Genomic DNA, 12,253 nt, shown 5'->3' with positions numbered 1-12,253 from the left:
TCAAAATTTAAATACTCCACAAGTCAGTGTACTAACGTATGTTAGAGTACTATATGCGAGTGTACTAAGGAAAATACGCTTGGAGCACAGCCTTAATCTTTGGAAAGAGATATGGTAGCTCTTGTTCAATGCCTCAACATTTTATGCTTAGCTAACAATCCCCCGGCTTCAGCTTTGTGGGCAGAGGAAGTTTCTTCCTGTAAAAGGGAGTTTTTTTCCTTCCTATCGCCCAGAGGGTTTTTTTCCTGCTGAAGGGGAGATTTTATCTCCCAACCACTCACATGGAAATTGTTGAATTGTTAGGTGACTCTGTAAAGTTGTTTTGTAAGGACTGTGTTAAGTACCCTGTTGTGATTTGGCTTCTCATTTAACTCTCAGAAATAAGACAAAAAGGATGTTCAGAAATCTCACAAGATGCTTTAGCAGACAGAATAAACTGTGCAGGTAAAACGAGTAAGAAAAGGAGAGTGAAGAATGGAAGGGGAGACGAGAAGGAAGAACGATGAAAGCCATTAGTCTGTGGCTCTTTGGTAGGGGAAGAGACGACGCTGTCATCCCCCCCCCCCCCCCCGAGCCGCTTTAGCCACTCATCTGTGGCTGACCTTGTACTGGCATGTGGGCTGCTGCACTCTTCCACATCACAGACGCTGATTTGTAAGATGCGTAAATAAACAGTTTTGTGTCATTTTTGCGAATCTGCAACTTGACAGCACCTGACTCTGTAGGGACAGTTGCTTTCCTGAGCCAAGATCCCTCATGGATTCAGATTGCTATTCCTGCATCAATAATCATCCACTGATGGTTTAATGTAATCAGACATTGGACCGCATAGCCGGACACCAGAATAAAAGTCAGGTAATGGATCTGTAATGTAAAATAATCTGAGAATGTTTACAAATCCTGAATTAGATGCCGGGAAAGTTTAACCTCTGTAATATTCCAGTAACAGAGCATCATATAAAGAATGTGTCACATTGACACATTGGGCCTTTGAATATTTTAGTCAGAGAAAGTTGAAAATAGTGAAAAGACAGTTTTGTTCGATTGGACTAAAAACGGCGAGAAAGAACTCAGTTTGGCAAACAAGACAGTAATTTTTTCATTAACACACAAAGTGTTGTTTTTTTCTTTTTCTTGAGTTAAAAACCCAGAGCAAAAGCTTCCACAATCTTCCCAGTGTAAATTGTGAAGAAAGCAAAGCTCAGAAGCCAAGCCTGAGGGTGAAGCAGCATCATGGTGAATTAATAAGCCCACTTTCACAGTGAAAATGAGCCTGAGATGTTCATACTCTCAAAATTAACTGTGCATGTATTTTGACATAAGCTAAAATGTTTGAGATTGTATCTTTGCTGTCTCTAAAATCCGAATAACAGCATTAAATTTGAGGTAATTGGCCCGAGCATTGAACAAAGGCTTCTGTTTGAATATAAAATTACATTAAGGATTTCATTGAAGGGGAAATGACCAACCTTCAGGCTTTTCCATCATTTAATGCTGCATTTACGATCGCAAAGACACTAGGGATAAAAAAATATATATTTTTTTTTATTTTCACTATGTCGCTGACACACACACAATTGATCTGTGCAAATAGGCAGTCATTCTCGTGCACATGTACATGTGCTGCGATGTGGCTTGAAAAATAAAGTCTCCCTCCCTACACAGAAAAAACAAATAGGCTCTATGGTGGGGATGGAGTGTCTGTATGACAGTAATTTTCACACCTGACTACCATCCATGATCCAAATGTTTTGGGTGACTTGTTTATGTTTTTCTTTCTCCAGCTTGTTCACCAGTTGCTGGCCTGTTTTTTGAATGAAAATGCAGAGCGGCAGTCACAGTGGAACATGGTGCACTGCTGATATTTTTTCTGATGGAGAAACGGAGTCTGACGGGCTGAAAGAAATAGGATAGCAGCAGCGTCCTCTCCAAACACAAATGTATCTTTACAACATGAAAACGATACACATCTCGAAAAGGCACAGGGTGAATCACGACACATCCATTTGCCCAGTGAAATATTAGTTTATACATTTATCTCTGCTACATTATTGTTCGTTACAGCCGGCGAAGGCTTACTCTTCAGCCCCTCTGTGCCACACCTGGAGGTTTCCATGAGGAGCAAACGTGGGATGCAAAGAGCAAGGAGGATCGTCTTGTACTCCTTGCGGAAGTTTTGGTTTAGTAGTCCATATATGATGGCATTGAGGCAACTGTTGAAGTATGCCATGAAGTAGCTCATGACGAAGAGCCACTCGGGTATGTTGGGCGCAACTTTCACAGGGTTTATAGCCACGGCCAGGCCAATGAGGTTCAGTGGAGCCCAGCACACAGCAAACAACACAAACACCATGAACATAGTCAGGAAGTTCCTCACATCGCTAGGTTTCAGTTTGGTCCTTTGCTCCGGTTTAACCCGATGTTTCACTTGAATCACCAGCACCCATATCCTCATGTAGCAGTAGGACACCACCAGCAGCGGGATCAGAAAGTGGATAATCACCACTGAGATGGTGTAGTACGAGCTGACAGTCTGGGCGAAGGTGCAGGAGTACACGCGAGGATCATACTGCAGCGAGCCGACAAAGAAGTTGGGCACTGTGGCGATGGCGGTGAGCAGCCAGGTGAGGCCCAGGTAGCAGCAGGTGTTCCTCAGGCTGTACAGGCGATCGTAGTGGAGGCTGTGGCAGATGTAGCAGTAGCGGTTGATGGCGATGGCCGTGATGTTGAATATGGAGCCGATGACACTGAGGCCCATGATGAAGCCGCTAGCCTGGCAGTGCAGGTCGCCCATTGTCCAGTCATTGTGGAAGATGGCTGTCAGGACCAGAGGGTACGGGTACAGCGCCACCACCAAGTCCGCCACAGACAAGCTCACCACAAAGATGTTGCCTAAAGAAACAGAAGAGGTGAAGGTAGCAGACAAAACGTGACCCAGACTACTTTATAATTGAAATACACAGCACTCCTTTTTTACTTCACGCTCAGGGTTAAATTCCTTAAAATAAACTGGGTCACTGGAGGTGTGACTATGACTTTTCCATCATAAAAGAGCAACTTCACTGTGCCTCTTGTGGCTCATTTTTGCTTAAGCTTTTACAACGTGATCTCCAGCTGGATCCAAGTATATTTTATTGCAACCACTCTGTGTCACAACCCCTTTTACACTGACTAACAACATGTTTAGGGAGGCTATGCTCGTGTCATGACTCTATGGATGCTAATGGGGGTCTGTTGGTCTGCAAGTCCACATTGGTCCAGGCTGAAATATCTCAACTCCTATTAAATGGTTTGCCATAAAATCTAAAACATGGTCCCCTGACTTTTCCTTTAGCACCATAAAGTCGCTCACATTTGTTAATATCTCAACAACTACTGGGATATGACACATTGTCCAAATGGTCTTGTCTCTGGCAAGATGAATTGCACTATTTCTGATGATCTTATATCATTTGCTCAAAATGTATTTTGTCCAGTACTTTCATGTCCTAATATCTTCAAAACTAACATTCCCATCAACCCCATAGTTTTGATAATTTGCAATGATTAGCTTGCTAACAAGCTAAACTAACATGGTAAACATTAAATCTGCTATAAACATCATATGAAACATACTATCATTGTCATTGTTAGCATGGAAACTTGCAGGTGTTTAGCTCAAAGCAGTGCTGTGCTATATTTCAGCCTTGTAGAGCTGCTAGTATCGGTGCTCGCTGCTGTAGATCAGACCCTGCATTTCATCATCCAGGGCGGGTTCTCATCACTATGCGCCCTTCTGGGGGAAAAGAAACTCGCATACTGCATTGACAGCAACGGAGAATCGGAGGAAGTTCACCAAACTTCTGTTTTAAACTAACCGGTTTAAATAATAATGCAATGCAGAAGAGTTGATGTGTAGTTAGTTGCACCAACAATAATGATCTCCAATTTATTTCCCCCTGTCATTGTTCTATACTTGGCGCTATCATTGCTGCGGACTCGTTTTGCTGATGAACTTAAGAGTTTACCTCCCCAAATATAGGCCACCGTAACCCACAAATATATTTAGTCAAGGTAGCGACAGATTAATAGCAGGCCTAAAGACTGTTTTTCTTTTTTCTTTCATTTGTCTTTTCTGGCAGGTCCACCAATGGAATTCTTAAATCAGGCTGTTTTTTTTAAGCTGCTTTGCCCCTGGGAAAAGACAGTCAAGACATTTAAAACACAAGACTATAACTTTAAAAACTAGGAAATGGGTGATTTAAATGTCTGATTATGTCCAAACAAGTTCCTTTCCTGCGGCCAGAGATGATGCTGGTGCGACACTGGATCGCCTCACAAGATGTGAATTATAGAAAATTACATCTGATGTTGTTACAATGCAGCTGTTCTGGGTGGGGAGGAATAAAACAATATATCAAATTTAGTGTCAGATAAGGAGATGGATAACAGGAATATATAGCGGAGCAACCACACAATTCAATCGGTGCGTTCAAATCATAAGCTTCCTGTAAGTTATGATTACATGTTGTGCAATAAAGAGTGTGTTCTTTGTGCCGGCTACACATTTCAGGAAAGACACACGATAAAGTTTGACTTGACAACATTTTTTTTTGTTTACAACCAACAAATACAGTTTGTCTTTTCAGAGACCTTATTGTATAATAGGCACTCACGGTAGTAAAAAGTGTCAAACTGATTGAAACTACATGATTTAAAAAAAATAGTATGTAAATATAATTACGCACTGCTTATCATGACCATTGTCTAAGATTCGGACTCTTATGCACCGTGCCTTCACTGGTTAGCATTTACATTTGTGTTTTCTGTTAATAACCATAAGTACAAGATTAATGTGCCTCATTTTAACAACATTTAGTGTCAGACGTTGGGGCAATTCCAGGGTTGATATTAACCGCCTCCTGAAGTTTAAATGTGGAGGCACAACAAGGCTGGAGCTCACCAAGACCACAGCTGAAACAACAGCGTTGATTGGCAGATAGGCCGATGATGGGAGTGGATTTAAAACACATGTTGGCCATCAATCCTCCGAATTCAAAACCTATTATAATCCCTGCACCCCCGGGGACAACACAGCGACAGCATGTTGTTTAGCAACCAATCTAATTTTGATTTACCCACCTGAACTTGATTCATTCAGCGTGGTGAATGTAAAACATTATGAGTGATATATTCCTCCTAACCGGTGAAATTTTTTTTTTCTTTTATTTTCGAGGAAAAACAAATGTTAATTTTACATTTTTCCACCGACCTGCATATTCAGGTCAATTTCCAAGTGACTAAAACAGCACGAGTCGTCTCTCAAGCCTGCTGAGATAAAAATAAAAGCATTTGTTCCTCATCCTCGAGTCAGCTCAGTGGGCAAATCTGTCAGATTGTATTTGTGACGCTCGCACGACTCGGCTGTGTGCATTTGTCATTGTGCAGAGGTTTGATTCCTCGCTGACATCATGTGGCTCAGTGATATCATGTGCGCTGGCTGGACCGGGAATGCTCCAGCCGCACAGCTCTCTCAGGCTGAAGCCTGTCTCTCGCTTATCGTCGCAGGATGAGGTAAGTGCTAAAACACCGCTGTGAAGCGACCAGATGACTCCCTTGTTTTGTTGGCATCCATTATTAAAACATTGGCTGGACCATTACCTCACCCTGTTTAATTAACCAGCTTGGCCAGCCTAAAGCTTATCACACCCAAACACAGCACTTAAACGATTATTGATTTATTGTAGAAGAGACAACTAACAAAGATTTTCTCACACCTACATACAAAAATAGAGTCGTGCCCGTTGACATCTGTGGGAGCTCAAATTATCAAGTGAGAGTTGAATAGAGCTTAACCTGAATGCTGATTGGTTCCAGGCCATAAAGGACAGCTCAAAAGCAGCCTTTAACTTCTCTGACACAACCAGCTTTGTAATTATCTGATTTCATAGTACTCTCACACAAAACTGTCAACCGAGTGAAATGTTGCATCAGATCAACTGATTCTTGCCTTAAAGTGGCTCCTGAGAGTTGAGCGACCACCCCGTGAATTTTCCTGGTGTATCTCTCCCTCCTTGTCTGTCATAAAAAATGTTGGTGAATGAAACATAAATTAAACCGGTATATCACAGAGCTATTCAGCTCAGTGTGGGTGAATCAAGATTATTTGTCACCAGAATCATCCAGCGCACACACCAGACTGCAGCATACTGAAAAATGTATTGGACAGAAAGTGTCTCACAACATCCCTCCCATAGTATAAACCTGTATGTGTAATAAATAGGCTGCGTATACAATATAGGCTTATTTATAGCACATTATTCCATCTGAATAGTTCTGAACAGTGAAAATAACAATGTAGGAAATAAAAAGGGAGCAATGCTGGAGCAGGAATATGTACATAATGAGGATGCAAGTGAGTGAGATAAACAAACCAAAAGACAAAACAAAAGCCTGCCGGCTGAGTCCATTTCCAATCTCACGACTTCCATGGTTGTGTGCACATGTGAATCTCAGGGGCTTCTGTTCCTCTGTAAAACACACCGTCTGTATCCCATCACTCTCACTGCTCATACTGGAAACTTGATATACTTCGCTTTGTTTCACCCAGCTATATTTATACACCTTTGAAGGAAAGAAGAATTCCTAAAAGTGTGTAGGAGGGTTGGCAGTGCTTGAATCCAGCTGAATGTCAGCAGCGCAAGACTTATTACTACAAGTGCATATCCCGATTTAGATTACATTGGACTTCGTCAAGTTATCATAAATAAGCAAGAATAACCTTTCGGCAAGGGCATCGGCACTGATGAATTAGTCCTGACGACTCCGTGAACTCGAGTTCAAGGGGCCAGAGAATTTTTTTCTCCAAAGTATAGCATTAAACTGACATGAGCTGCCTTTTGGTGATGCAGCCTGCTTTGAGCTCAGCCAAAAACATCATCGTCATCATCAAAGGCCATCTACCAATCGGAACCCCTACGTCTGAGAAGATAAGACTCACTGGCCCGGAGAGAAATCAGACCATCGGGACACAAGCAGCGTCTGGTTTACTTGTTAATCCCTGAAACGTAGGAGGACAAGGGTGAAATATGCAAATTCTAACAAAGAGCCTCCTCCAGTGGAAGAAGAGACTCGTTGTAAGGTAAACATGAGGCTGCGTTTACCTCATCCAGGTGTGGTTTGCTGATGTCCTACTTCCCAGTTGCCACATAAAAAAACGAAATGTCATCTACTATTTAGTGGTCGGGAAAAGAAGCCATGTTTAATGTGGTGTGCTAAGTGATATTCCCCGTAGATCTGTTCTGTCAATTTAAATTGACTTCTGGTTTGACTCACTAAGTCCACTGACTCAATTAACCCCCCTCTGGACGCTCCAGTTTTGGGGTTTTATTCATGACTGCGGAGTGACTGAGGGGAAGTAATGCATGATTTAATAAAAATTACACACCCCACGACCCAAGGCTCCTGACACGGTGGCACAAACTACATGCACATGCGCACACAGGCTCACTCTTTCATTCTTTGCTCCATCTGCTCCCCTTCACCTCCCCCCCCCACCCCCCCCTCTCTCTCAAGAGTGCATTTAGTCAGTGTATTTTTAGTATGGCCATCCCCAGTGGGAAACTCGTGTTAACACCCCATTGGCAGTCCTATAGGGCCACGCGCTACGCTCTACTCTGCTCTATTACATTTGCACAACTTAACAATTCTCCACAAAATATATTCAGATATCGAGGCACAAATATAATGTCACTCAGAAGAAGCATCTACCAAATGTGTGCATGTACATGAATATGTGTGTTTGGGTTTTTTTAAGGGGAGGGGGGTGTGTTGGGTGGTGGAGGGAGATATGGAGACATCGTGCAAAGCGAGTGTGTTGAAGTGAAGCAGAGCGGAAAGGTCCTGCTGCTGTGTGTGTGTGTGTGTGTGTGTGTGTGTGTGTGTGTGTGTGTGTGTGTGTGTGTGTGTGTGTGTGTGGAAGCAAACCAGCAGTCTGAATAACGTGTAATGGAGAGAGGGGTTGGGATGTTTTCAGCAGTCTGCCTGACACACCGGATTCCACAAAAATATATATCAGAGTGTGGATTTTACTCACTGCAAAAGAAGTGAACTTAAACCTATTGCAGGCCCACACAATGTTGCTGTATTAAACTGAAACCTATCAAACCCTTCACAAAATAGCTGTCTATGACAGAAACACGTTTTATGGCAGGATCTTAAGCTCAGATCGTGTGCATGCTTTCCTTTTTAGAAACTCTGTACAATTAAACATTCATATAAAACCTATAAATAGCTTGTTAAGAACGGAGATGAGATTGTTGATAGGCTAACCACAGGAACAATGTCAGTCACTTAAGGACACACTTTGAAAAAAGAAAAAGATAGCAGGAGAGTCTGAGCTTCTGCAGGAGTTTCAGGTTTCTACTCGTACATGCCAGCCAACACCGAGGAGGACTCTCATGTGACGGGACCTGTCACTCAGTCCAATTAGAGTCGGGGAACAGTGACATGAGGTGCACAATCAGTGCAGCGTTCACAGTCCACCAGCATGAGGTAGACTTTTGAACAGGCCATTTAATTATACCTCATTGTTTGAGGTCAGTCAGCTGTGTCAGTTTAGCAAACCAGATAATCAAATTACTCTTCGGGCTCCGAAACTTCTTGCCTAACTACTTTTTGGCCGGTGTACACGGGAACACGTTACATGCGTTATGTAATGTATTTGAAATTGTAATTAAAAACTCATTATTTAAAACACTCCCTGATCTAATCTTGCTGCCTCATTCACATGTTCTCATTAGCATCATGTTGTGATTATTAAGTTGCCATCTTTTGTCTGAGCTGAAGGCTCTCCTGGCTTTACTTTTATGCAGCTGCTGGGTTTGTGGTGCACACTGCTTCTTCTGCTGGACCTTTAAGTTCAAAGTGGCACAACATCAAACGTACAGTTTTCGCAGCCTGTAGATGTGTTTTCAGACACAGAGGCTGAAAACACATCTCGGTGTTCTTGACTTTTTAGACCACAAAATCATGAGATTTGGTCATGTAGATCAAAGCAAAATGTGCTCCTATTTTTCTGCCGGTCTGAAAATCAAATATAAATGACGTGTCTTACAATTGTTACTTATGTAATGCACCCTGCGGGCTTGCCATTTATGTTTATTGCTGTGAATAGCATGTGTGATTCTTTTATTCTTTTCTTCTTTTTTTGGTCACTACACAAGGTTTGATGCCAAACAAAGCTGCCTATATAAAAAATAATATGATCTGTTTTGTAGACTGACATAAACTTCAACAAACATAATTTGCAAATTTGATATGACTGATTAATGTGTCTGTTTTTGGGACTGTATGAGCTCTCTGACTGTGTTGCTGTCTGCTTACTACTTGCAGCTGGACAAAAGATTAAATCACTGAATGGCTTGCTAACATTTTCTAACAGTAGCCAGTCAAAGCTGTTGGTCACAGCAGAAGATATGAGGCTAAAGCAGGAGAATATCTGAGTGTATTCAATTTAGGGGACCAGCATTTTGTTGCTTGTCAATTCCACTTTGGCGCGCCTTTATAAAAATGTTCACAAGAGTCTCGAATGAAGTTTTAGGAAGTGACATGTTGTTAGGGAGGATATGTTCAATTGCTAATAATTTGAAAGATCTATGCTTGTCTGTCTCTCAAAAAGATACTTTTTACGTCGGCTACTAATTGATTACGAGGAGCAAACTAAAACCCTGATTAAAAGAGTGCAGCTGTCCTCCCCATAAAGAGCACCGTTAGAAAACATGACTCACAAGACGGCTATCACTTATTTTAGTGCAACCATGTGAGTGACCATTAACTGTGTCACAAGAAGAGACTGAAACATAATTGAAATCTGAGTAAAGAAAATCAGATCAGCTTTTTTCCAGCTAAAAACCCAACACACCCTTCTTCAGCCCTCCTCACTAATATTTTTAACGTAGTCCCTTCATGAAATCTGACATTAGTAAACAATATATGAGCTGATTTCCAGAATAGCACCAAGCAGTGGGCGTGACAGGAGCTCAGTAGTCATTTGAAACTACAAGCTAGAGCTTACAGGGGGCAATTGAGTAATGATAGTATATTTGTCAAAAAAGAAAAATGACGTGAAGGTGGGCATAATGAATGTCTTTTTCACCTTCACGCTGCTGTCAAGAGCATCTAAAATGTAACTGGAGAAAACAAGGTTGTGTTTGACATAAAAGCGCAAAAAGGACAAAGGAGCCACACAACAGTGTCTCTCACCTTGGCTGCTCATGGGACACTATACAGGTGGGAGGTGATTTATGTGGGATGGAGAAACCAAGGATACAGGCAGGTGGGGGGAAGAGGGTGTGATTATTTATGAAGAGATGTGAAGGCAGACATGCAAGGCTGTGGAGGCTCCATCACACTGAGATCAGAGGCTGATTTCAGAAAGCAGCTTCATTGTACAATGCAGGGGTCACAGGCTGCATGTTACATTACATAATTGGAGTTGCGAATGAGGAGAGGAAAGCATGTTGCATCTCAGACACTGACAGAGGTGTTGTTTTTGTTTTAAGTCAGTTGCTCAGCAAATTTGTATGAGGTATTAAAACGAAATATTTAACAATGATTTTGATCAAATAATTATTTATTTTTTAAACTTCCCCAGCTCTACTCTAAATGTCTGGATGTCACCAATAAAGCATATTTCCATCATTATTTTACACCAAACTGTGTCTACAGCAACTCTTCCCTACATCTTTTATGTCTCACCTGCATTCCTGAGCTTTTTGTTCCTGTAAACGGACAGGATGACGAGGACATTGCCAAGGATGTCTACCACGATGGTGAAGATCAGCACGCTGGCCAGCGCAGTGGACACTCCAGTGGAGGACGCGCTCAGCTCGCCGTCGGTCTCATTCCGCGAACAGTTCGAACCGTTCACATCCTTCACCTCTAACTCCATCTCGCCTCAGGATGCAGCGGCCATGATGGCAACACTCCAATGTTCAGTTGAAAAGAAAAAGGGGAAAGTACAGTCCGAATATTCAAAAAGACTTTCCTGGAGGGAGTCTTGAACTTCTTAAGGCACGGAACTACACTCATCCGACGCCGCGGTGGAAGCAGGGCGCGAGCCATGACATGTTACACTCTTTACGCACGCAGGGAAATTCAAGAATTTGGTTTCTGAGGTGGTAAAGATGGAAAAAGCTCGTGTTTCACGCAGGTCCTCCGTGTGGTACTCAACGGTCACCGAGGCTCCTGCCACTCTGCCAGGAGAGCTCATCCAGAAGGCATGTGAGCGCTCTCCTGTGCGTAATGGGAATGCGAGATCCTACACGGTGCAGTGGAGAGTCGTGCTGGCTTTGAGAGCATTAATAAAGGCTATATTTGTGTTCAGTTACTTCAACAGGCAGTCAGATCGAAAAAAAAAAATCTGTCAGATTTAAGATTGTAAGATGTTTCTAAACTATAAATAGACCTGTTTGTGCCGACCCCCTTCACCGCGCCACTCTAAATAACGACTTGCGTGATCCAACTGAACATGGAGCGGCTGAGAATCGTGACGAGCAAAGTTTAGCTTATTTTAAGGTCTGTAAAAGCAGCCATTAATAACTTGGTTTAGTATCTAACTAATCATAATTCAAATGAAAGAGGTTCTCGTGTATGGTTATGGCGCCTTCATGTGTTCAACAGAGACTCCCACAGTGGAAAAATGGGCAAATATTTAGCAACTAAAAAATAGGACTGCAATTTGACCTTTTCTGGGATTTTATGAAGCTGTACATTTTGTCAATCAGCACTTCTGAAATCAACAACCGCAACCTTTTAAATATACAACAAAAGAACTTAAACAATTCCGTCATTTATAAAAACGTTTTCATTTCGCCGGCTGGCTCTGCACGGTGATGATGTCAGGGGAGTGAGGTCTCTCCAAAACTCACATCTTGATTGATCTGACAAAAATAATCCAAAACACAAAGGCATTTAGCAGATCAAAGAGTTGAGTTTTTTTTAAGTAGGCTAATCACATTTGACAAGCTGACACAAGAACTTTGAAATGTTTCTCAAATAATTCAGAATACTTTGTTCAATTCAGTCATGTTGATCTACTAAACATTACACTGTATTGTAGGCTATTTGATATAATGGACAGTTTTAGTATTATGTCTATTATATGGGAACAACACTGATCGCTGCTATGTGAACTGACTTAAATTGTGTACCATGTTTATAATCAGTTGACCACCAAAGAGCTGGTAAACCAAATTCAAATTATAACCTATAA

General features: G+C 41.9%; 1 protein-coding gene across 1 annotated transcript; it reads right to left on the bottom strand.

Moving 5' to 3' along the window:
* Positions 1-1,996: 1,996 nt before the first annotated feature.
* Positions 1,997-11,134, bottom strand: mtnr1c (melatonin receptor 1C). The gene is made up of 2 exons (XM_069696716.1): positions 10,738-11,134; positions 1,997-2,892 (listed from the first exon to the last, which is right to left on the bottom strand). The coding sequence occupies exons 1-2, from the start codon at positions 10,928-10,930 to the stop codon at positions 2,027-2,029; spliced, it is 1,059 nt and encodes a 352-aa protein (XP_069552817.1). The 5' UTR covers positions 10,931-11,134; the 3' UTR covers positions 1,997-2,026.
* Between the last annotated feature and the right edge of the window lie 1,119 nt (positions 11,135-12,253).

This window comes from Brachyistius frenatus, unplaced genomic scaffold (assembly GCF_029030835.1).
Source record: "Brachyistius frenatus isolate BFR_SWC_R1_liver_20210118 unplaced genomic scaffold, ASM2903083v1 Contig_22, whole genome shotgun sequence".
NCBI lineage: Eukaryota > Metazoa > Chordata > Actinopteri > Embiotocidae > Brachyistius > Brachyistius frenatus.
The sequence above is the reverse complement of the archived record's forward strand: the minus strand, read 5'-3'. Positions and strand labels throughout refer to the sequence as shown.

What these genes read in the sequence shown, in the direction of transcription:
- mtnr1c (XM_069696716.1), bottom strand. Translation starts at nt 10,930, where the DNA reads ATGGAGTTAGAGGTGAAGGATGTGAACGGTTCGAACTGTTCGCGGAAT. An exon ending in CAAAAAGCTCAGGAATGCAG is followed by an intron (nt 2,893 to 10,737) that starts GTGAGACATAAA and finishes CTGTTTCTTTAG; the next exon opens with GCAACATCTTTGTGGTGAGC.